The 26,256-nt window shown below is 35.4% G+C and overlaps 1 protein-coding gene across 1 annotated transcript in view; it reads right to left on the minus strand.

The window, feature by feature from the left end:
• Positions 1-26,256, minus strand: part of DNAH5 (dynein axonemal heavy chain 5) — a 117,369-nt gene that overhangs the window by 45,811 nt on the left and 45,302 nt on the right. The window contains exons 31-49 of the mRNA XM_071554231.1: positions 25,876-26,029; positions 25,009-25,172; positions 24,196-24,352; positions 23,278-23,490; positions 22,219-22,443; positions 20,794-20,966; positions 20,188-20,366; positions 18,486-18,673; positions 17,713-17,907; positions 16,933-17,067; positions 16,098-16,205; positions 12,776-12,929; positions 10,913-11,059; positions 8,908-9,149; positions 3,711-3,887; positions 3,212-3,416; positions 2,579-2,721; positions 1,730-1,864; positions 97-219 (exon numbers count right to left, since the gene is read on the minus strand). Coding sequence (XP_071410332.1) covers positions 97-219; positions 1,730-1,864; positions 2,579-2,721; positions 3,212-3,416; positions 3,711-3,887; positions 8,908-9,149; positions 10,913-11,059; positions 12,776-12,929; positions 16,098-16,205; positions 16,933-17,067; positions 17,713-17,907; positions 18,486-18,673; positions 20,188-20,366; positions 20,794-20,966; positions 22,219-22,443; positions 23,278-23,490; positions 24,196-24,352; positions 25,009-25,172; positions 25,876-26,029 — 3,217 coding nt within the window. The remainder of the gene's footprint in view (positions 1-96; positions 220-1,729; positions 1,865-2,578; positions 2,722-3,211; positions 3,417-3,710; positions 3,888-8,907; positions 9,150-10,912; positions 11,060-12,775; positions 12,930-16,097; positions 16,206-16,932; positions 17,068-17,712; positions 17,908-18,485; positions 18,674-20,187; positions 20,367-20,793; positions 20,967-22,218; positions 22,444-23,277; positions 23,491-24,195; positions 24,353-25,008; positions 25,173-25,875; positions 26,030-26,256) is intronic.

Here is a 26,256-nt window from a genome sequence, read left to right on the forward strand (position 1 = left end):
TATCAAATTTACCCTCTTCCGACTGATTGAGAAGCCAATTTTATGGTGTAGCAAGAAAAAAAAATAAAAGATTTTTGTCTTCTTTTACAAACTAACCTGATCTCCCCACTCATTTACTGTGGGCATGTTCACATCATCAATGAAGACAGTCATCTTTTTGCCTGCAGGTGGCCCATAAGTTGTGCCCATGCGCTTATCCACATAACTTTCTATTGTACGCTGTTAAAAGGCAATTAGCAGCATAGTTACAAAGAGCACTTCCTTTCATACATGTTTCAATCATTTCAACATATTGTTGGTTCTGTTACATAGACATTGCACAAGACATCTGCTGGAGGTAATTGCACTAGTTGAACTAGAATGTCTGAAATCCCCACTATATAGCACTAGGCTGCTATTAAATATGACAAATGTCTAGAATAGACAACCATGCCTAACAGTTTCACAAATTTGAATACATTAGAAAATATTCTTTCATTTATCAGCAAAATTGATCATTACTAGCAATAAAGATTAAATTAAAGATGTGATTTTAGGAGACCTTTCCAGTGGGTATCAATGACAATTCATAAAAGCAAACCATGTTAATTAAGCTGGCATACATAAATAGATTTGATGCAATTATTTTACCTAATAGTAAACTTACCAGTACTGTTTTTCTCATCATCTTTCCATTTCTCTGTTCTTCTTAAGGTCCAAATGAAAGCTCACTTAACCATACATAATTATTCTTCAGTACAAACCTAAATATATCCATTATTTCACTGTGCCCAGGCTCCTGTCTTCTTACAGAAGTGGCATCATTTACACCAAAATTTTAAAAAGTCTGAGTAATAAAGCACATGTGTCATAACAGACAATGTTTTGGTTTAGATTGTCAGCAGAGACTTGACTGTAAGTCTTGCACATCTATTTCAGATGTCTTGATGATCAGACTCTCACCTATCAACAATGAAATCTACATTTATTTTTTAAAAATATGTTACTTTTTGCTTATAGCCCAATCAATAGAAGGAAAAATACTAAAGAAATTTAGACCAAAATTATATACTTGTATATTAAATAGGTTAATAGTTTCTACTATACTACAGAGCCAGATGACAGGTGATGTATCAAGCTTATTGACAGCACTTCTGATTACAGTACAGACAGTACTTTTGCTTGGCATACCAGACTGCTTTAAAAATATTTCCCATATATATTGCCAGCAGGTTAAAGACACTTGGAATAATTGAAATTAGCTCAGTAGAAATTTGGATGGGCAGTATAGTTCAGGATTTAAATATTCATAATTGCATTTAGAGAAGCCGCATTGCATGTGTCGCTTTTTAATGAGTAACTGAATTTACTGAAATTTAAATTGCAGACAGCACAATTTTTATGACAGATTGTTGTGGGTAGCACTTATTTTACCCATGGTGTTTAGTGAATTATGACAGTTCTCCTCAGTTAGTGAGAACTGATACATTTGACATAAAAACACTCCATGTGATGAAGAAAATAATAAGCATGGTGTTTCACTAATCCAAGAACAGCTCAATAATTGTGGAAGAAATTGAAGAGAGCATGTTTTTTCACAGAAGTCTTGAATCATGTGTTAGGACACTCAGACCATTTGAGCAGATGCTTTTTTGTTCTTCACAATCACTTTCAAGAACCATCCTCCTGGAAAATTCTCAGAATTTTATCTGAATCCAGGCACATTGTATTAGATTAATGACTACTATACCTGGAAAATTAATGGGGTAGTTGCAGATGAAAAATTCAAACTCTTAGCCACGTGACTTTCAGGGTTATATTTGGACATAAAACCTTTGATGATAACAGTCTTTGCAGTTCCTTGCTCACCAATTAGTAGGACAGCCTGGACAAAGATAACATTGAAATAAGATGAAACACAAGAGCTGAGAACCTTGGCAAAGGCTCAAAAATCCTATTTATCTTCTAAAGTGAAAATAAAGTGAGTTCTCAACAAGAGTTCAGAAGCAAAACAGTTAATGTCTCAGACTTTTGCAGTCCTGACAAGTTAAAAAATATTTGCAATTAATGATCATGTCAGTCAGCCCAACCAAACAAACAAGGAATGGAGTCATAAAGGAGATGACTATTTGAAAAAGGGTGTATTGTCTAGAGACTCAGTATCTGAAAGACTTCAATTCCTTATGTAACACAGTTTTGGTGAAGAACAGGGTTGCATAACTTAAAGCTACATAAACTCTGCAACTGCCCTGGGCTGGCAGAGTTTGTATCAGCAGAGGCTGAAATGAGTCTGCTGCCTTACGTGCTCCTCTTTCTCCAACAGGTACATGAAAATTTGATTCTGCACTGACCTGATCTCAGTTGTAAATACAGTTATTTCCACTACAGAAAGAATGAGTGAAAGGAAGACAAAATGTCTGGAAGAAGTATTCAAGAATTAAAGCGTATTTACATGAATGCAGCTTCTGGAAGGACCATTTTCAATTACAAAAAAAAAAGTAGTTCTTCCTTTCAATAACATAATATTTTCACTTCTAATTGAAAAACATTATTATGTGTGCTGTTGGCACTATTTTGATGTGAAATATAGAAAAGGTACCTTGCCCTGCTTTGCGATGGTTTTGATAAGGAAATCCATTCTCACATTGTCAACATTAGGTACAAGAATGGAGCCGTACTCTGGCATACCACTACTGGGATATACATATTCCTCAACCTGTGTATTCCAGTGCATCCATTTACCTAATAAGAAAGAAATTAGATTAATGTTTTAGAAATACAAGGCTTCACCACTTCCTTTATTTTCCACTGAGTTGACTGATCACTCAGTGCTTCTGTCTCACATACAGCAATCCCACTCTGTATACTGAGACCAAAATTACAGAATCATATAATCATAGAATATCTCCAATTGTATCTAAGAGGCTTAATCCTCTTTATTACATAAATTAGAACAAAGATAAGGACTGTCTGCTTTTGTTGACTTGACAATTCATCATCACAAAGTCCACCCAGCTTTCTGTAGCAACATATCCACATTCCGACTTCTCACTGCAAACAAGGAAAAAGCTTAACACAACATCACTGATAAAGCATAGCTGTAAACCTAAACTTGCTAAGGGACACAAAAGAAAATAAGCTACAAAATACTTCTGAATTAATTCTTTAAAAGAAGCACAATTTGAAAATAACTTTTAAATTTTATCCCACATGACCCAGCTGGGTTACTAACCATCAGATGCCACATAATAATCAAACATTGTATCTTCACTGCCTTCTGGGATACAGGGAAGATCAAGCTTTATTGTTGCATGGTTTCGAAGCCAGTACTCCATTTTGCATCTGTCCTCCAGTTCTAGCAATGCTCCTACACTCCACATGAGAGAGAAGATGTACAGCCTTTCCAAGTATTTTGGAGTCAATTCTCCACTTTGCTCCTGAAGGATTGAATTAGGGTTTTATTTCAGTAGCCTGAAAATTCTACTTGATATTGCCATTAGTAACATCAGGTTAAAAGCCTTCAGCCATATTTAAATTTCCAGACGTTTTCAATGAACAGACAGAGTGAATAAAAATGGATAGCAATCCACAAGAAAAAAAAAAAAAGAAAAAGAAAATTGCTCAAGCATGCTATATTCTAAGCCATCAAAGAATCTCCTGTCTACAAAACTCCATGACTTAAAATTATCTACAAGAGATTAAGCAGATATAAAAAGTTACACACTACTTACTTTAGGTGGGATAAGGCCCTGCAGAATATTAATGCTCTGCATAATCACAAAGGCTTCCAGCATCTCAGTCTTGCAATGCAGAGACTGAATGCTGAAGCGGTATAAGTCTGGGAAGGATGATGAATACAGCTGACGTAGAACTTCAGCTTCTTGGGAGGAACATCTTTTCAAAAATCCCTGTTGCAAAGTATGTCAAGAAAGCAAATTTAGTTCCCACTGGATTCAAATATAGTAATTCAATAGGTTCAACAAGTGGGGGGAAGCAGAAGGAGGTGCAGGGGTATGTCTCAGATTCCCCGCCTGTTGGGCAGGGTTTAACTAGCTGAAGGTAAAATTTTACCCAGGTATGCATAATTCCTACTGGATGTTAAAGATGGACACTGAAGAGTAAAAGCATTTCATCTCAAAACTCAACAGGAGGCAGATCTCAGCAACCTGCTCTGATTCTGCTTTGAGTGAGCTATATTCAACCACACCATCTCTAAAGAACCCTTCCAACTTACACTGTTTTTTGTTTCTCATTCTTTTCTACACTTTCTACTACCTTAATAATATTCTCAAATTCTACATTTACCTTTTCAAATTAAATAAACTCTGGGACTGGTTACAAATAGGTGTGTATAGATATGAAAAATTTTCTAGAAACAGGTAGGTAGAAAGCAAAGTGCTAAAGATTAACTGACAGAAATACTCAAACCAGCCAGAATTTCACTGATTGTTTAAAAAAAAATATTAGGGGTAAGCATAAAATCTGATTAAATGGTTTTTTCTTTGGAGAAGGTTGATAAGTAATGGATTAAATACCTTTGACCACTTCGCAAAATCTGCTTAAGAAGCACATTACACAATATTACAAGTTGGAGAGCTATTTCACTGAACTTGGAAGTTGCACATGTCATAATAATGCATCCCAAGAGGCAGCTATATTTAGTTGTTTAAAAGCCATAAGGATTAAAAATCTAAGTATATACAACACCTTCCATAGTTACCCATACTTGGCTCTAATTTTTTCCAAAGTTTTTCACATATACCAACAAATATATTTCATTCAGCATCTGAGAATTATGGAACTAAATAAATAAAACTCCATTTAATTTTATTACAAAATTAAAGAAATCCTCTACTAAACAATGTGGGATTAACATCTACCCTAACCTGCTGGAATATATTGCATTACAAAATAGATTTAAAGGGAGGTACACTGAAAGAGCCATCAAGATACTTTATTTGTGAAGTAAGAACAAATGAAATAAACAAATAAATGTTATTGGATCAAATTATAAATAACTACAGGCTGCAATTTTAAAACAAATTTTTTCAAGGAGCAAGGAAACAAGGTTGGAAGGGTGGTTTCATGGTGAAATGAACAAAATTTGTTTCTGTTACCCAAAGACAAAATCAAATAAATAAAAAGTTTGTTTTCCTTTATACTCTTGCTACCACCAAAATAAGTTAAAAGTAAAAGGTTATGGATTAAGGGAAACTGCTTTCATACAACACTTACTTCAACATAACTAAACATAGTCTGCATATCACTTGAAAATGAGGAGATAACTCACGACTGATAATTCAAAATAAAACGTTTTTCTTTGTTTCTGCTATCTTTACAGATAAATTTGTAGCACAATTTAAACTGAAACATTAAAAAAGTGGTTTTCTGCAAATATTGGCATAGACAAAATACAAGGAGGCAGAGCTGTGAGAACTTAACATCAGTAGGCCCCTATGCAGTGTTGTAGACAAAGAAACAGCAAAAGTGGAATCTCATGGCAGCCACTGTCCTAGATGCATAATTTACACTTACACTTTCCCAAGTATCCATATCAATAAAAAAAAAAAAAAGATAAAGCCTGGCAGTAATATACATAAGGCATTTGTGTTGACTGCATGTATTTGCATTGGTAAAAGTGAAGTTTTACCAGTCAAATTTCCAGGAAACCTATTGAGTGTGCCTTTTCATAAAAGAATTACAAACATCTTGGACTTGGAAAAGTAACTTACCAAATGAATTAGTGATGATTCTAAAGTATTGCTAGGAGCTATCACTGAGCAGACAGTTCCATGTGATTTAATATCATTCTGAAAATGAAAAGCTCCAGACACTACTAGGGAAGTATAGCAACAACCCTCTGCAGCAACCATCAGCACTTCACATCAACAAACCTCCACAGGCAGCCAGTCACAGAACACAGGTGCTTCTGGCACAGGAAGGAGTCTCTTATGACGAACTCCACTTCTTTTCCTCTTTATTGGTTAAGTTAAACTGGCTTCTGATGCCTTCCCTAGTGGGACTTGTTGCTCCTCACCAATTTTCAGGGTGTTATACCTGACCTGCCATTTCAGATCTGCACACGGAAAAATAAACCTTGTCTCTGTTGCCAGAAATCACAAGTTTACATCTTATTTGCTCCAAACGCCATGTTCTGGGCACACTTTCCCCAGTGGGCTTCCACTGTGTCCAAGCCTGAAAATGTACCAGGCACTGCCTGGCACTGAAGCCTTGGACAGCAGCATGCTGTTTCTTCTGATTTATGCCTGTGGTGAAACCTCTAATACACTGAGAGTGGTTATAGGCAGAGCCACAGACTATGACCTGTGGCAAGTCAACTTTTTCTCCAATCATAGAATCACAGAATCAGTTGGGTTGGAAGAGACCTCTGAGATCATCAAGTCCAACCCTTAATCCAACTCCACTTTGATTACTAGATCATGGCACTCTGTGCCACATCCAGTCTCACCTTAAAAACCTCCAGGGTCAGAGAATCCACCACCTCCCTGGGCAGGCCATTCCAATGCCTGACCACTCTCTCTGTAAAGAACTTCTTCCTGATATCCAACCTAAACCTTCCCCAGCAGAGCTTAAGCCCATGCCCTCTTGTCCTACTGTTGGTTGCCTGAGAGGAGAGACCAATCCTCCCCTGGCTACAACATCCTTTCAAGTAGTTGTAAAGAGTAATAAGGTCTCCCCTGAGCTTCCTCTTCTCCAGGCTAAACAACCCCAGGTCCCTCAGCCTTTCCTCACAGGACTTGTGCTCAAGTCCTTTCACCAGCCTCAAGGATTTATGGACAAGGAATCTGGTTATAAACACACAAGCTATATAAAACTTACAAGCATGAGAACCTTTATGGGTTAAACAATAAAAAAGCTGAGAATAACACAGACTATCCATTATAAAAAAGCAGACTTCTGAAAGTCAATATGTATAGGGGAGCCCCCATACTGAGCTGGGACTGATGGCCAGAAGAGCTCCAGCACAGCAGTCATCAGAAGGCTTGATCAGAAGGCTCACAACTTGGAGAGTTTATTCAAGATAGATTAACAGACAGTTCTTCACAGCTCATAGTAGAAGTTAGTTCCTAGAAGTTCCTATTACACCATCTCACATCCTAGTAGATCTAACTCTTACACAGTAATATCCACACCTTTTATGCACTCTCACATCCAACATGCTACCACATAATTGGTTAACCAATTCACCTTGCATACACCACAGGCTCTCGTTGGTCACAAGCCACCACACATACTCCAGGTAGCCCTATTCTCTTTAAGGTAGAACACCAAACAGCTTTCCTTAAGGGATGCACTTAGACTCACCCCTACAAATATGAAGCTGAATTTTCATAGGGCTAGTTAAGCAACACTATCTAGGTAAGGATCGGTTACATTTACCACAATTTTTCTATTTGGTTTGGAAAGTGAAATGACAGAATGAGATTGTGAAACATTAATCTTAAAAAATTATTTATAAAAACTTGCTAATGTGATAACTGCTAGAAAAAAGGACAGCAAAATTTAGTTTGTTAGCTCATAATAACCTATAAAGCTTTATTCTCTTGAGTCTGAAAAGTAGGGGGATAAATACACTACAAGGGGCTGGATGGTGTTCTAATTTCATAAACAGGAAATTATTGCTAGCTTAAAATTAAAGTTTAAAACCCATATAAAGGAATTTAATTTGGGATTATACTGAAGAAAGCTATATTAACTTGGTTTACAGGGGAAAATTAAGTAATTATCTACACGATCACAGGAATCAGTGTCTTAACCACACAGAAGAAAGTTTTCACTTTTGATACTCTTGAGACAGTTCGTGTTTTATGAAAGCAAAATAATGTCAACGAGAGGGACTAGACAAGAAAAAGATACAGAGAAAATAAATTGATATTTCTTTTAAATTCATTTTTTAAAAAAGTGTTAATCCCAAGAAGTCTCCTTCACTGATAAAGTTCTAAAGCAATATAGGGCTTAAGAAAAAAAAATCAGAAACAATTTTTTTTTTACTGGTATTGTCTCTGTTGTTTTCTTAAAAGCTAAGAAAACTGTAAGTAAATGCTGCAAGTGTTGTTGAAAGATATTACGTTAGGTAGATTCTTGGGAACTCATATTTCATCTTTACTGAGATTTTTGCTACATGGCAAAAAAATAGTATGCTCAAGTCTCAAAATGTATCATTCACTATATCATTACCAGCATTCAATCAAGATTAGGATTGATTTTCACTGGTTTTTGCAAGATGATATATAAAAGAAAAAGACTATAAATCACTCTGATAGTTCAATATGTTATATGCTGGGTTTGACTCCAAAACACACCAAGAACATGTTCTAGTGTTCTTAGTTATTCATTCTACGCCAAAGAGGCAGCAACTATTGCTTGGTTCTTCAGCTATGTTGCTTCCAGAAATTTTAACAGATAACCAAGTAAGAACATCATTTTAAAAATTACCTACTTCAGTGCTGCATTGACTTTATTTCTGGTTCTAAATCCCAAATGCAATTAATTTTAAGAAATATCAAGAGAGTTTATATTTTCTTGGGGATTTAAAGATTCTTGAATCAGTTTACTCTTTTTTCTTCCTTGGTTTGAAGTCTTACTAGGGGCCACCAGGTAGCTGATATTTTGACAACTGAGTTGTTCTTCAACTGCATAAGTACTTCAAATTACAAATCTGTCCCAAAGTGAGTCATGCTTTTTACTATGTTCTGTGTTGACAATGTTCTGTAAAAAATTATTCACTCTTGTATAAACTACGAGAAACATTGTATTTTAAGTACTCATCTATGTTTATACAGTGTAAAAGCTATTTCATAGCAAAAGGCACAAAAATAGAAATACATCCTAAAGTAACAACTGTGAAGTGTTGAATAAGAAACCAGTAAAACTTTAAATACATAAACAATCACTTAGGTATTGTACCTCAAGGATAGGACTCCAGTTGAGAACTGATGAGCTCATGAATACCATCCCATTTCTTGAAACTGTTGCTGGAGAAGCATTATCAATATTATGAGGTTCAAAGACTATTTTGCAATTTGGCGCCATAGGTATCCGATCACCATTTGCCAGGGTTAGAGTTCTGTTGTCATCCAAGACAGAATTAAGGTTCTCAATCCAAATAGCATCAACTGGACCATCAAGAACTATCCAGATGTGGTCACCTATAATCCAGAATAACAGAGGAAAAAGTCAATGGAGGAAATTCTAGTTTCCTTCAGGGGCCAGTTTCGTGTCTCTGCAAAGAAATTTTGAACTAATTCTGAATTTATGCACGCAGCTAGAATCTCAGATTTTAATACAATTACTATTTCCATCACTCAATTTCAATTAAGTACTTCATGTTGTCATCTACTGATAATAATTATCCATTGTTCAGTATCTAAAGTGCTATCAGCATAAGTCACCAGTTTTTAATAGTCTGGAAGAGTTTTATAGAGCCAGTCTTCAAGACAGTAATAAATTAGGTTTATTTCAAGTTACATAAAACCACATAAAGAAGACAACAGCTATAGAAATATTTAAATTTAAGCACCATTCATTTGTTTCCAAAGAGTTCAAATACATGTAGAGGAATTAAATGAAAGGAACACTTGAAACATTCTTTCAAACAGTATACTCACTGTCATAAGTAACAGAGGTCCATTAGGGAAAGATTCTCATTGTTTTTTCTGCTCGTAAACTTGATCCAGCTCCCTTTTAAGATTTTCCTTCGCTTTCCTTTTAGTGACAAAAATTGATCTTAAAGCCTATCTCTATCTCCTAGGAGCATCTGGGTCTGTTCTGCTCACCTCACTTGAGCACTGAGTAACAGGCCCTGGCTGGAAGGAAATCCCACCTTGGCTTCTGGCTCCCATCAGTCCTGCTGTGCATTGCTAGATAGCCCTTTAATCAGAGTGAATCCTTACTATCTAGGCCTAGATGACTTGGAGCATTGCCAGGTATGAACCAAGGAGGTTCCAGATGATAAACTTTTTCTATTTAGAGGCTTTTTAGAGCTACAGTTCAGGCATCTCAAGCATGAGATGGTCTGGAGTGTGATTTATAGAGACATGACAGAATTTTTGCCAAGAGCGAATCTGAGGAATTCATAAGTGTGCTCATTTATATTTCATCTTGAAATGAAAAATCAACAGTTAGTCCTATACTACATCCTCTGGGGTGCTACATTCCTAGATTTGAGGCAATCCCCAGCAAAACTAAATTTAAAAGTATTTTCTATTTTAAAAGTATCTGTATTCTTGAAAACTAAGAATTTCTGTGCAAAAATAGCGCAACAAATGTTAGGGTTTTCTTTTTCCCTTTTTTTTTCTTTTCCCCTTTACTGCTTAAGACCTCATAATAAGATCCCATACTAATTTTCAGACAAAACAAGGAAGAATCTGTCTAATATCAAACTACCAAGGTCACTCTTTTACTTAATATAGCACTCTAAGAATATATGTCAGTATTATTAAAATAATACTCAAGGCCTAAAGGCAGAAATTGGTTGCCACAATCAAATTCTCTAGTGCCAGTTGAGATAGCCTATGACATGTGCAGGGCTAGCTGGTATGACCAACTAATGGGACTCACTGCCTTTCATTGTGGCAGCTAGAGAATAGGTAGAAACCAAACAGCACCAAAATTTTTTATAGACTATAACAGCACTGGGGGAACTGACTCTTAACTTCCACTTTTCTTCCATACAAGGGCTTAACATTCAAAAGAGAGGATTCAGCAAATTCAGTGAAGTAGTATTTGTTACACTACACTCTTTGAACACAAAGCATTTAGAAGAGAGGCTATACAAGGGACAGAAGTTTTTGCAGCAATTTTGCAATGCTTCCATGTAATAAAGAAAAAAAGTCTGCTAATGCTTTACAGAGATGTCCTGCACCTTGTTTTTTTCTTGTTTTATTTTGTAGGGAAGTGCTTTTCATTGTACCTTTCTTGGCTCTTAAAGTTTTTCTCCAGAGAGCTGAAAATATTCCATCTGTCCAATCATTTGTTGCCACATCAAGACGCCCAAACATTTGTGAAGCAGTTATAGCTTTAGGATTCATTCTCATTTCACGATGTGGCTGTCCACAATCTATGAAGGCAGATCATCAGTTAGGTTTTTGTATTTCTTTTCAGCAGTCAGGGAATTTTGACAAATTCAAAATCATTACACCCAAATGTATGCTTTAATATGTATCCACAATTATGAGATAAAGGGTATTTACTTGGAAAACTTATCTCTTGCTATACACCAACATTTGTTAATTGGAGCCATCAAAACAAAGTAGAACAAAGTCCTGAAACTTTTGAAACTATAATTCACATTTCATAGCTTCCCTTGGAACAGAAGTACAGCAACTTGAAATTTATCCCAAGTTTAGCTTAACATTTTGAAGACTTATTAAACTATAGAGCTTTAAAGCCTTTGGTTTGGATGCACATTTTTAAAACCAAATGACTAAATAACAGACAGACACTTCACATGATTGATCTTTTTTTCTTATTTTACCCCACTGTGCACTTGCATACATCTTGGAATAGGTAAAGTATATGATATTGGCATATCCCTGTGAATTCTCTTAGGTAGCTGAATTCTATCTAGTCATACCATGATCATATAAACTTTATTTTTTACTCATTAATAACAGCATAAAAACTCCACACATCTTTAGAAAACACAATATTAAACTAGTCAGGAGCCAGTAAAGAGATGTTGAAAGAAAGATCTAAAAAAGGACTAATTTTAAAATTTTAAAAGATCTTTCTTTCAACATCTGATTACTGAGTTCACTAACATACAAGATATGAAAAATCATGCAGTTCAACATTTCGTGAGGCTGTGTGAGAATACCAGCTATGAAAAAATTATTGTGGTGGCTTTATCTTGGTAGCAGTTCACATCTAAACGTCAGAAAAAAACCCATAGAAAATTAGTATAATGCAACTATCTGTTCTTTCTGCATTTTTTTCCTAAATGGAACAGTTACCTCTGCTGCAATATAGACCTTACAGGGTTTCTTAAGCACAGTAGGATACTGCATGTATTGCTGCACTATTTTTTATAGAAGATAGCCATTTCTGGAGAATTGCGTAAGCCACTTGTGAAACAGGGCAACATGATCTTACATCAAAATAGATGAGTTTTTATTCCCCCAGCTACGACCTTTTCATTTAATGAGCTCAAACAGACATTTTTTTAACTAATACTTATGTTTAGAAATACAGAGGACAAAAAACCCACACACTCAAGCCTCCTGTCAGGACACAAAATGAATACCCTGTAGGACTTTTTCACTACATTAAGCAGGAACTATTTCCTAGAAGCAACAAATGATGGAAATAGTTATTTCATACTACAGATAGACCCCCAGAAATAAATTGCTTTCAAGATGTTTTCCACCTAAACGTCCTGGACTCAAAGATGCTCGTGCATTCCTTTCAACTCATAAGATTCTGTGATTAGGGAAAGGCTTCAGCACTACCTCAGCCAAATCCAGGAGACACTTCAATCACTTGTCTGAGCTGCCTGCCTAGACAGTACTTGTCTTGCTCAATGTTTCTAGAATAAGAACTTCTAATATAAGTACCATAACATGGAAAATAGGGCATGAAGTGTATGAATTTGAATGCCGGACATTTTTGAGTTTTTAAAAGATACTATTGCAATAATTAATATCTCAACACACAAATTGATTCATGCAATAATATTTTCTCACAGTGAAGCAAATGAGGGTTTCTGAAAAGAAACAATGTGGTTTAAAGTTTACAATTTAATAGTTCAATAAGACTTTACAAGACACATACATACCTGTCATTGCTTTAATTAAAGTGTGGATACAAGTAGTTTTTCCTGCACCACTAGGTCCTAGTGTCATCAATCCATGCCTTACTCTCTGGGTTTCAAAAAGTTGCATAACTTTCAGTTTCCAAGGAGGATGACTGACTAGTCCAGCTTCCTCCACCTAAAGATGGAAGTGACAGAAAATCAAATGACTACTATTTTAGTGGACAAGATATTTTGATGCTTTAACTAAAATATATATCTTCAGCAGAATACTAGTCTTTGTAAAGGTTTTGTGTATATAAAAAAATCTGTTAGAAAAACAAGAAATATTTGGCACTCAAATATGTATTCAGAAAAAATAAAATAAGATAAACATCCTTTTCCTACCTCCTTTTAGGATTAAAAAAATCAATTCAAGAAAAAGTCAAGGATTTTAGAAACACCTTTGCTAGTAATGTCTTTCATAGCTATACAGGATTTTCCACTTGCTTTTCTATTTGCTTCTCAGAAGAGCTGCCTTTTTATGATGATGATGACTCGTGTTTCTAAATGTAGTGGTTTTAGCTAGGCCTCAAATTGGCAGGCACAGAGAATCTATGTGGATTGGGAGACAGCTCTCACCTGACTGGGTAACCAAGGAAGTATTTCATACCAGATGACGCAAACTTAAGATATGGGGCAGCAGTAGGAGGTGTTAGATCAGTTCCATTATGGCCAGAGTGCAGAGAAGACGTGCTGCAGTTGTTCTCTTCTGTTAGGCCCTGCCCCTGCTGCCGCTGCATCGTATTTTGTTTTAGTTTCAGGGAAGTAGAAACATTTTGTTGTTATTTTTTATGTTTCTTGCTAGGTGTCTTTTAGAGTGGTTATGAATCTAGAGTAATGGGCTTTGTATTAATTGGGAAGTGGGAAGTTATTTCTTGTTATACATAACTGGTCTAAGTGTGTTATATTGTAGTTTTCTCTTACTTTTTTCTGTATAAATACATATAGTTAGTTTCAGCATAAACCTAGTTTGGAGGGGGTTTTTTTCCTCTCCCTCTTCTTTTTCCCTTGGCTGGTTGCAGGGGGAGGAGGAGCCCTTTCTCTTTGTCTTGGACACTTGGCGTTTTGCCAGCTCAAACCAAGACACTAAATGTTTAAAATAACCAAATATTTTTCTGTAAAACAGCATTAAATATTTCTTAGTATAGAAACAGATCTTTGAGTAGCTCCTTAGTAACATTCTTCCAAGAAAAATGATGGGTTTTCTAGAATTAAGTTAATATGCTTGTTAACATCTTTTAGTTCTGAACTGGTAAAAAGTAGTAATCTCCCTATAATGGCATTGCTTTTGCTTGTGAAAATGACTCTGATTGATGTGAATGAACCAATAAGTATTTAGCCAGTAGAGAAAAGCTAGAACTGTCTCCCAAGGATTCATAGCACACTATGCTTTTAACAGTCAAATTTCTCAAACTTCAAGTTCATGTCATAAAAGTGAATCTCTCAAAATAACAATATTTTAATTCCACTATAATTTCCATTCAACAAAGATCTCCAAAAGCTGTTTTCACCAAAAAGAGGACTAACTTTTTACTAAGAGGATAAGACTTAGCTTTTGCAATTAGTCATGTAGTCAGTTAGAACCATCAAACTGGCACTACCACTTGCTGTATCACTTGCATAATGAAGCTCATACCAGTTCAAATTATCTCTTTTTGCAAGGAAGCTAAGAACAGAAGGCAGAACAAGATGAACTCAGGAACAACAACAAGGAAGTCTATGCTGTCACCAACTACTCACCACCATGAAGAACACCAATGTGGAAGCAGCGGAGTTTGAAAAACACAATAAAAACATCATATGCCCCATTTTCAAGGACACACAATAAAACCGTTATCTTGTACATCTTAAAAACTCTCATAGCTTACACCAAACCAGTCAAATTGCCTTTCTTTCCAGTATCAAATACAGCCTTTTGATTTGTTTTTGGAGTCAATATATATAAAGTAATAGATCCAAAATCTGATAGAACAGAATGCACCTGATTTCTTTCACACATAAAACAAGATGGTCACATTAACTATTTCTTCCCTCTTATACAATACCATCAGTGGAGACTTTTCTTAAAAACTTCTAAACCCCATGAATTTTATAATAATCTTGTGAACTAAGTATTTCCTTTATCAATAAGAGTGTGGTCACAAGCAGACTTGACATGTTCTCAAAAGATCCCCTGTTAACAGTTGCAATGTATAGTGACTCTGGTTGGGATGGAGTTGATTTTCTTCTTAGCCCACGTGGGCCCAAGTTTTAGATTCGTGATCAAAACAGCATTGATAAAAACAGTGTTTTGGCTATTTCTTCACTGTATCTCACAGCATCAAGGTCTCCTTTGTTTCTCACTTTGCCCCATGCATGAGAGGACAGGTGATGTGCAAGAGGTTGGGAGGGAACACAGCTAGGACAGCTGACGGACTGACAGAAAGGATACTCTGTACCATAGAATGATAGAACAGTTTGGGTTGGAAAGAACCTTTAAAGGTCATCTAGCCCAATGCCCCTGCGGTGGTAACATCATGATCAGCAATAAAACTGGAGAAAAGTTTCTCCAAAGCAGCCATTGCTCAGAGACTGGCTGAAAATCAGTCTGCTGGTGGTCAATAACTGCTTTCACATCACTTGTTCCTATTTTTTTCTTCAGTTATTAAACTGCTTTGATCTAAACTCATGTACTTTTTTTTCACTCTCTTCTCCCCTGAATCTCTCCCCCAGTCTCCTGGGGAATGTGACTGGCTGTTGGTTAGCTGCCAGATATAAATCTATTATATCTATATTAGATATATTGTTTTAAAATAGATTATACACATATATATACACACACACATATACATATATATATGCACACACACACACATTATATATATAAATAGATATCTATTGTATATGTATATAAATTACATTCTTAAGTTGGTCCTAATGAAATGCTACAAACATCTAGTGGGAAATTAAATAGAAGTTTCATTTTAGGTAAATATTTTCTCAAGTTAATGTTCCAATTGTTCGACTTCATTCAAATATTTAATCCTGGGTCACATAAGGCAAACTTATATATGTGCATTTTTCAAACAGGACTCCGCAAATGACTCCCAAGAAAACACAGGACACCATAATCACAATTCAGTGACTTCATGAAGAATAAGCTTAATAGTAATATGCCAATGGTAAAGATTTATAGAAAAGCTTACTGTTCTTCTAAATAATAAAACATAATATTACCAGCTGGATAGATTTAACATCAATAATTTCTTTAGATGTCACATCATAATAGTTATGCCACAGCAGCACAGATCAAGAGAAACATCACCTGTTTGTCAATGGCAGCTTCAAGTTCAGGATAGCCAACTTTATCAAGCTGGATATCTGGAAACAGATCTTGAATTAGACTCAGGAATAAGGGTTCATCTTCATCAATCTAATGAAAATCAGGGAAAATAAAAAGGCACACAGATTAAAACATATTTTATTTCTTTTATCATCTTCTGAAAAACAATCCCAACTCCTGCAGATCTAAAGAAATATTTGACAGCATAAGGAACCACGTATGGTTATCCTCTAGGTATTAAACACTAGTGGGACACAGCAGAAAGAGATCACATGATGCTTCCATTAACTAAAAGATACCACTAACATACAGACTGAATTTCTTAAGTAGATTTTAGCAAGAATATTATTTGTCTATAGTATAAAAAAAAAATAAAGGAGATAAGGTATCACAGCAATAAAAGAGGGTTTGTTAGCTGTTTAGACAGGTGAGAAGGTACTCACTACTGTGAAGAACAGATTATTTCAAAAGAATGACTAGATACTTAAGGTCAAAGTTTCTAAAGTTACTACACATTTATAGATTTTGTCACTTATTTCTAAAGGTAGAAGGAGACATGTGGAAAAAAAAAACAACCTGAAGAATTCAAGGTTCAACCCGATTATGAACCCAAGCAACACACAGCCCCTCACTCACTTGCTTCTCATCTCCACACAGGGTACCGTGAACAAAATTATCTCTATCCCAGCCAAAAGACTCCACTCAGACAATGAAACATTTCCAAGCTAGCTTCAGTGTAAGGGTTACACCCAATCTTCTACTGATCACATAGCTCCAAAGGGCAGTTTAAGCCATTTATCAGGCCCTCATAACTTACTAGTTTAGACAGGTTCATATCTCTCAGCACACGCATGACAATGGTAGATTCAGTGTCTGTGGGATTTGCTCTTTTTGCTGCTCCTAATGTACGTAGCACAGACAGTATATTCCTCAAGCCAAAATCATAATGCACCTAGAAGATAAGTGAAGTTTGGGAAAATTTTTCCCAAGTTAATAGGGATGAAACAATGCTTATTTACTATTAAATATATAGATGCATATGAGAAGTGGCACATGTGGTTCAAATACCTCCAAACATCCAGTCTGTAACTGTATGACTATGGGTGACTTTACTCTCCAACACTGCTACCACCTACTAAACTGTAAGATGTGACAGCAAAAAGAAATGTAATGGTAAGTCTTTGAACCAAGACAAGGTTCACAAGGAGTATCAAGAACTATTCCATCAGTATTATTTTGAATTCTCTGTGATCCTTGGAAACTGACTTTGCAAAACATCTAAACAAGGGAGTACAAATGAAATGCCTCTCAATACACTCTATAGGACCAATAAGCCCTTTATTTGCCTCAATCATCACCATTCTTGAAAGCTAAATCTTAATAATCAGCAGTATTCTGAATGACAGTCCCATTCTTGCACAGGCAACCTGTAGCAGGACTTAATCCTCCAAGACAGCAGACGGTTGCATTACTAAACTGCAACTGTCATTTAGCTTACTTAGTGGACACGAACTTTTCCATTTTCTTCACATGAATACTTTGTGACATTATAGATTTTTTCCCTAAAAATAACTTTCTTTCAGATGAACATAATCACCTGTTTTGACAGTTGTTCTTCACACAGCTTGTACAGCGTAAAGAATTTCCTTGCCAATAAAACATTAGCAATGAAACCACAACTAGCCAATTTAACACGAATTATGATTTGACGATCAGGAACCATCATAGCCACTGAACGGAAATTGATCTTCAAGTTTTCAGGAAGTTCTTGCCGTCCAGCATATCCTGGATTCTGTAGAGAAAAGCAGGTTTTGATGCTGATTGCACCTTGCACAAACAAAAGTATCAACAAAACAATGTATAATCTGATTAGATAAAAATATTTTTTTGTCTTTAAATCACTCGTAAAAATGAACTGCCATGTAGATTTACCACCAAATGTCTACAGAACTTTTGTCTCTTTTACATCCATGAGATATGAAAAATTTTCCACCAAAACACTTAAAATCTGAGTTTGTTTTATAGGGTCTATTTTTACTGACTCCTTCTACCTATACGTCTATGGTAATTTTCTTGTAGTTTAAGCAAAAAGCATACTTTGGGAACAAAAACTTGGCACGCAGAAGCAGTCTGAAACTGAGGTATTAACTTGTATTTATAGTGCTGACTGCATTTGTTAATAGTATTTGCCTGATATAATTGAAACAAGATCCTGTAAACGGTCTTTGTAGTTATGTTCAACATTCTCAAACTGTCAATAATTTTGTTCTAAGAACTGACTGATGTAAGAGTTAACAAGTTCATTTAACATACCATACTTCATTATTGTCCAATTATCACTGGTATATTAGAAACTTACTGAATACCTACCATGGTAAGAAAGATGCCAAATTCTGGGTTCATTTCCACATTGTCTCCGTCCGTAAAAATAAATCTTTTTTTACGTTCCTTCTTACATGTCAGCACAATTGCTATTTGCTGTGCAGCTACTGATAGTACTGGTAAATCAATACGATTGAATTCATCAAAGCAACCCCAGGAGCCAGACTGAGCAAGACCTTCAAAGAGAAAAGTAACTAAGCATATGATCATTGTGTTGTTAACCCTTTTTTAGTGCAATTTACAAACCAAAAAATCAGGTTAATCTACCTCAGGACAAATTAAGTTTCTATTTTCAAGGGTTGAGAAAGAGACAAAGAGAAGAGTTTTAATTCTTTTCTAAGCAAGAATTCACAATGTTCCAAAAGTATGATTGTCTAAGACACTACATCCTTTGATTTCTGCTCTTTTTCCTAGTATCTTGAATGTTTTCCTGTTCTTCTTTACCCCAGAAAAGAATCCTGCAGTGGGTTTATGAAAATAAAATATATTGTCAATAGCTTATTGCACGTATTTTAATGTACAATACAGGTTGCTTTCATGAGAAGAGAAGTTAGGGGTCAGTTTGTGCCAGAACTGCATTCTTTCTTAGATGTTTGAGGAAAACAAAACAAACAAAAAATGTCACGAATACAGTCATTTGCAACTATACAATAGTAAAGAACCTCCATTTGATCTCTAATCTGACATCTGCCATGACTGACAGGTGCCTAAAGATGTCATCTGGGCCTAAAACATATTCTATTCATGCATTCGCTTCCACTGATAGGAACTTTGACATTTGAAGGAGCCAAAATACTGAAATTGGAATTCAACACATTCTACAAGTTCAGCAATAAATTTCACAGCTTTTTCTTTTTCTTCCTGATTATTTCAAGTGACTTGATATCTCTCTTCATAAACCTGTCTTATGTTTTTAGACATTTCTATTTTTTCAAGATAATGCTGCAACTTGTATTTTATATTCATAACAAGATATTAGTTACTTGCATTTATTAAAAGGCTGAAACCATCTGCTGGGTATGTGTCAACCTTGTTTTATAAAGATGTTCTAGCATTTGTAACTTTCACGTAGTTCATGAAATCATATAATCATAGACTATCCTGAGTTATAAAGGACTCATGAAAGGCAACTATTTCAATTCCTGACTCTACACACGGTTACCTAAAAGTTAAACTATATATCTAAGATTGTTGTCCAAGCACTATTTGAATATTGATAGGCTTAAGACACTGATTACTTCCTTGGTTTGTTCCAGGTTTGACCACACTCTCAGTGAATATCCTAGTATCGAATCTCAGCTTCACCTGGTGCAACTTCAAGCCATTCCCCCATGTCCTATTACCAGACCAGAGAGAAGAGACCAGCTCTCCTCTGTCTCCACTTCCCCTCATGAGGAAGGTATAGACAACAATGAAGGCATCCCTCAGTCTCCTTTCCTCAAAGCTTATCAGGCATAGTATATTCAGCTGTTCCTCTTAAGTGACGCCCTTTAGTTTTTTCACCATCTTTGTTGCTCTCATTTGGACACATTCTAGTATTTCAATGTGCTCTTACGTTGCAGGTCCCAAAACTGCACAGACTACTTGTCTAGTGAAACAATCCTTTCCTTTGACCGGTTAGTTATACTGTGCTTATCCCAAGATATAGCTGACTCTTGGACAACATCTTTACCTTTGGTCCACATCTTACCTTTGAAGATTCTCCCAAGTCCTCGGAAATCCATCTGATCTGAACAGTTGAAGACCACTACATATTTTCCAAGGCACCGTCCCATATCTTTGATGGTTTCAGTTTTTCCAGTTCCCGCAGGTCCCACAGGAGCTCCACCCATGTTCATGCCCAAAGCTTGAGCCAAAGTGATGTAACATCTAAAGGGCAACAATCAATCATCACTTAATGCATTGCCATGCAGAGTTATCTGTATAACGACAGAGGAACTTACACAAGCAAGGCTTGATTTAAGGAGAAAAGGAGAGTCCTGAAATATTTTATCTCTTGGATATACCTGAGCATCAAGTATATTAGCCTCACATACATAAGAATCAAAGTCACATACATCATGTGAGTGGGATTCATGTAGTTATGTTTCTGAAATTAAACTGGAAGTTACTCATATTGTAAGGCACAGAAACAAAAATACTGAAGTATTCCATGTAAAAGTAATGACTTTGACAAGACTGTGAAGGACAAACTCTGCAGAGATCAATTTTGCATCCAAGAGGAATAACTAAATTGCTCTTGTAAAAGCCTGGGTTTGGCAGTAAAGAATAAAGGAACAAAATTAGTCTTTTTCACCTGTCTGTAAGAGGCGTTATGACAAGCCTGTCAGTACAGCCCAAGAATTCATTCTGGTATGTGAAACTCACATCAGTGATCCTAATCATCATTTTATCAAAGTCTTCTTTAAAATAAAATCTACACTGTTTCAGCCACTCAAAGTCCGTAGGGCTCTTGATACGCATGCAACACTAAGAACAGAGGGGGGAAAAGGGTGCAGTATTCATGATTAACATTTACGTTTATAATATATCATTTAAGTAGTATTGCAGAGGCAGCAGTGCAATCACAATGACACATAAAAACCCTGTATTGATTTTTACCACAAAAATTTCTAATGTCAATGCTGAAACCCACATTAAGGCAAAGAAAGTTCAGTCTTTAGTGTTCAGTGTGTCAAAATTCTAAGTACAAATAAACAGCCCATAAGCCTCAAACAAGTCATTAGGTTCAGTTTAACATTAAAATTGCCATTCCTTTTAGTCCTCTCTACCACTTTAGTTTTACATGAGTATAAGACACATAATGTGATACTTGATTTTAAAAACTGCCATAAAAATTGTATACAACCACATGCAAACTGGGCGGGGGAAGGTATTTCAAGACATGATGCAGGTACTATTTCAGAAATTCAGAGCTGGGAATAATTACAGTCGATAAATTTGAATGTTAACACAGGATTTTAAAAAGTCCCATAGGTTTTTCCTAAAAATTATACTGTACATAAAAGGATTATAACCAGAAACAAATGATTATACAATGAAAATATTAGTGCCTGCCTATCAGCAATGAGTTAAAACTCAGTAATGGTTTTCTCAGCTTGGTTTCAGAAACAGGTCCAGGCTTGGTATAGGTAAAAGAATATGCTACCTTTGAGTCTGATTAAGATAAATGCTTTCATTTTCCTATTTTTAGCATCCTGTGTCATCATGAGAAGGTGTGAACTGAATAAATAAATCTGTAAGTAGGAATTAGATATGCTATTCCAACTAGAAAAGAGGGGATAGCTGCTTCAACCAACTCAAAACTTTCTCCTGTGCTATAACTCTGTATTAATTTTATTTACTCGTGGAAACTCACAATACAGTCCAGAGAAAGGATAATTACTTGCAATTAAATGAGTGATGAAAAAGAAATCCCTAACTGATCACGCAACAGAAGTGTCTAACTTATGTGGACCAACATGAAACATTACAAAAATTCTACTACTTCTTGGGGGAAGGGAAAACCCACTGAATTATTTAAAAGGAAACTAAGATATGGTTTGAAGTAACACTGGCATTTTTATAACACTCCAGGTCACATAATCATTACAGTTCTGAAATTAAATATTTCCCTTATGAGGCAGGAGTTCATAGGTATAGTAGCATTTTCTTGTTATCATTTCATATTGTTTTACATGGAAAACATTCAATAACTCATTGTAAATTTTTTAGTACTTACAAGACCATCAAAAATGTCCCTCTGATGCACATGAATAGTGATTAATGTCTCATATTTAACTCGCTCAACTGGACTAAGGTCTTTTGTTGTCATGTCTATCAGCATGTTTAGAAGATCCAGGAAATACTGGTTTGTTTTCTGCATAACTTTTTTATCATGCTTGGCATTAGTCAAAGCTTCTTCTGAGTCTCTTGTCCAAATCATTTGGATCCCCAACAATCCAACCTTAGAAAACATAAAAGCATATGCTTCATAATCTTTTATCTTTCATACCTAAAATGTACATTCACAAACACAAATTAATGAAAGAAGTTATTCTCCTACTATTTATACAGAACTATTTTTCACATATATATATAGAGAGAGGTCATTCAACCTATGCATTTGTTTTGTGTGTCCCAACTCCAATCATAAATGCATAGTTAAGCCCACATTTCAGTCTTGTGCATACTGCTTATGCTGCATTGTTGATACAGCAGTTCAATATAATTTACAGCATATATATAAATACCCACATATAAGTGTTTATGAAAAATTTAAGCAATTATAATTATATTTAATTAATATACTATATATAATAATGAACAGTGAATAATCAATGTTTCAAATTAAAACATTTTTTCAGTAATTCACAAACTCTTTATTCCATCTCCAACAACATTCCTGGTCACAAGTGACAAATCTTCTAAGAAAATAATTTCCCCTCAGCATTACTCTCAATTTCAAATTTTAGCAATATATAATGTTAGCTTGAATACATTAACAATCATAGAATTTTACTACTTTTCCTTCAGTAGTCAAGCTTGTTAAAAATTGTCTTAACTTCATTACATTAATTTATTGCCTTCTGTATTATTTTTAAAAAGAGCTTTGGGGTAAGTTTTTTCTTTTGATTCCAGACAGGAAAGTGAAGTGTAACTTAAAAGCCTGAGGTGATTAAGGTAAGTGTAAATGTTGGGTTTGCATTTATAACACTGGTTGCAATCTTGATTGTAAAGACAAGAAAAAATCTGATACGTATCTGTGAATAATTCTTCATTAACTTCACAAAGAGGTTACCTGGGCTGGGTAAGAAGAAAGAAATTCAGTAATCTGGAAATTTGTTTCCTGGATATCCATAGCTGCCTGGCGAATAACATGATGCAGTGAAAGCTGAGATTCCTTCAACAGAGAGCTGAGCCAAACTTCCACATTTCCTTCAGCCATTACAGGTCTAGTCAGCTCTACAGTCTCACCCTCTTGTGAGCTAATCGACAATATGCGATCATATATCTAATAAAAGAAAAGCAAAAGCATTTTGTGTTTCCAGATATATTTTTATCTTTACAATAACTACCATATTTTTCTGCAATCACTCCATTAAACTTATTTAGGTAGCTATTAAATTATGCCAACTTGTTCGGTGAAATGTAAAAACAATTAAATCATTACTTTTGTTATGCAAAAAAGATTTAAACAAAACACTGTCAACTGAACAAGGAGACAAACTCCAATATGTTGACAACTCCTGAATTTCACTTAAGTTTCAATTGCCGTTCTGTGCAGTTTGCTCTAAGATGACCCTGCTTGAGCAGGGAAGTCAGACCAGATGACCCACTGTGGTCGCTTCCAGTGTTACCCATTCTGCGATTCTGTGACAGTCACAAAAATAAAGGAAACCTTTCCCCATTACTGGTGGGTTATTATTCTAACAAAATTTGCAGCCTTAGAATAAAAAAAAATGGAAACAGAAAAGTAATAAGAACAATTAAAGGAATTTCAAAAGCATACAGAGGAAATTTCTAAGAAAATGTATACATAGAAATGGAAAAAAATATTGCTATCTGTTCTTGTAAGAAAAGTGATCTGTAAACACTGTGTCTGAAGACATGGCAAAATAGTTGAATGCCTTCTGCACCCAAGTATCTTTCTTTTTTAACAAGTATCACACACTGTTAATGTGAAGAAACATAACGCTGAAGTGTGGGCAGCACGTACCCTTTCGTGGAACCTGACAGTTTTGATGTTGTCAAAGACGTTCAGCAGATGTGCCTGTATATTGTGAGAGTCTGATGCCTGGCCAAGAATTTCTAAGAGTGCAGGATCTGACACAAAGAAGAATCTTGGAAATAGAAGACGCTTTTTCTCCAGGTACCTACATTTTTAAAAAAAATTGGTGAAGAAGCCAGGAGGGAGTAGATTGTAAGTGAATTAGGTTAATTTATACATCCTTTAAAGTTGGTATTTCTCACAATTTATCATTCCAATTTTTAGCTGTGGCAATGACAACTTTTATCCATCATACCTTCATGTTAAGCATCTGCTTTAAAACTTCTCACTTAGCATCAGAAATCATTTAACAGAAACTTTATGTTATTTAGTATAATCTAAACACCAGTAAAAAAAAAAAAAAAAGAAACAAAATCAAAATGTTTTTTACAAGAAGTCTGCTACTAGCTATTTAGAACTCTCATGCTAAATTTCTTCCTGATTTGTGAAAGGTCTGAATAGGATGTACAGATCTAGAGTGCCTTCTGGATTGAAACCAGGCTGGAAAAATCTTTGCTTTCAACAGAGAGCGAGAGAGTCAGTGCACTTAATCACAAACCAAATACTTAACAGTGAGTTGCTTGCAATTTCTCTGGAGGTGGTGCATCCTCCTTCTAACTTGTTTGCTCAGTTCAATTGAATTCATAGTAGAATAAGAATATGATCTTTGCAAAGTTAATGGAACAGTACTCAAGCAATTGCTCTTTCCCTAGCTACACAATGCACAACCATCTGGCCAAAACTGGTCTGCAGTTATCTTACCCTGTGAGTGATTTCTGACAGATTTCAAGTTGTTCCAGTAAATGTGGTAATAACTGTCCCATAATTTCATCTCCAACACAGCACTGAACAACATTGGGTGTTTCATGAGCTCGTGTCATGATCCTTACCCACGATTTATCAATGTTAGAGAAACGCTTTGCTTCCTGTTGAAACATGACAATGAATGTGGAATGCAGGAGACAGATGAAGGAAGAGAGAAGAGGAAAAAGATGCTTGCAGAATTGGCACCCAGTAATCTCACCAGTCATCTTCTCACTAGCAATCCCATACCTTCTAGAAATTTTTCACCTTAGAAAAACACAATCATTTCTGCTTACACAATACAGCTTATTTCATACTTGGCTGTTCAGCTACCTCTCTACTTTCTCTTACAATTATTCTTAGAGAAAAAGACAGAAAACCCATTACGCTTGAATAGAATTCTTCAAACATGATGCTTTTTTTTCTAAAAACCAAAATTCATTTTTATTTTTAAATGCTATACAGGAAAGTCTAAGACAAGGATTCCTGGGTTAGGGTTGAAATCCTATATAGGAAGTTTAAGATAAGGGTTTCTAGGCTAGTGGTAGGCTAGGCTATGTAGGCTAGGCTACTAGTAGACACAACATGTGAACACATATTGGTTAACAGTTTTACAACCTAGAAAGACCAAGTAGCTCGCACAATTTTATTATTCTTTCTAACACAATACCTTCCATTGGCATGGCTTACCTCATTTCTTAGCAAAGTTAGTTTTTTTAAGTACCAAAAAATGAAGTTTATGTTACTGCATCAGATATGACATCACAGTTAAGTTTTATTCTTAAAACATAGATAACTAAACTGAAAAAAGGCATGTGTAAAAACCTTTGGAAGCTGCTTTGCTATGTCACCACCAACAAAAACAGCTTCTAAATAAATCCACAAGTTCTGCACAGTCAGCCAGTTCTCAATGATATCTGTTGTGTTGGAAAGATACTGCACCCATTTCTGAATCTGTGTCTTGAAGGGTGTGTTGTATCTACAATTATTAAAAAAAAAAAAAGAGTGAGAGAGACTTGCTTTATTTCAATGAGAAAACAAGATTTGTGAAAGCCAGCATATCACTCACAAGGACGAGGAATAATTTTGCTCAATATATTTTTTTTCAAGTGGAAGTATAAAAATCTATGCTCAATGCAGTCATTTGGCAGCTCTAAATCCAACCAGCTCCAACTTGCTGCTTTGTACACATGGTGTATAGCACAG

This window comes from Pithys albifrons, chromosome 4 (genome assembly GCF_047495875.1).
Source record: "Pithys albifrons albifrons isolate INPA30051 chromosome 4, PitAlb_v1, whole genome shotgun sequence".
Lineage (NCBI taxonomy): Eukaryota > Metazoa > Chordata > Aves > Passeriformes > Thamnophilidae > Pithys > Pithys albifrons.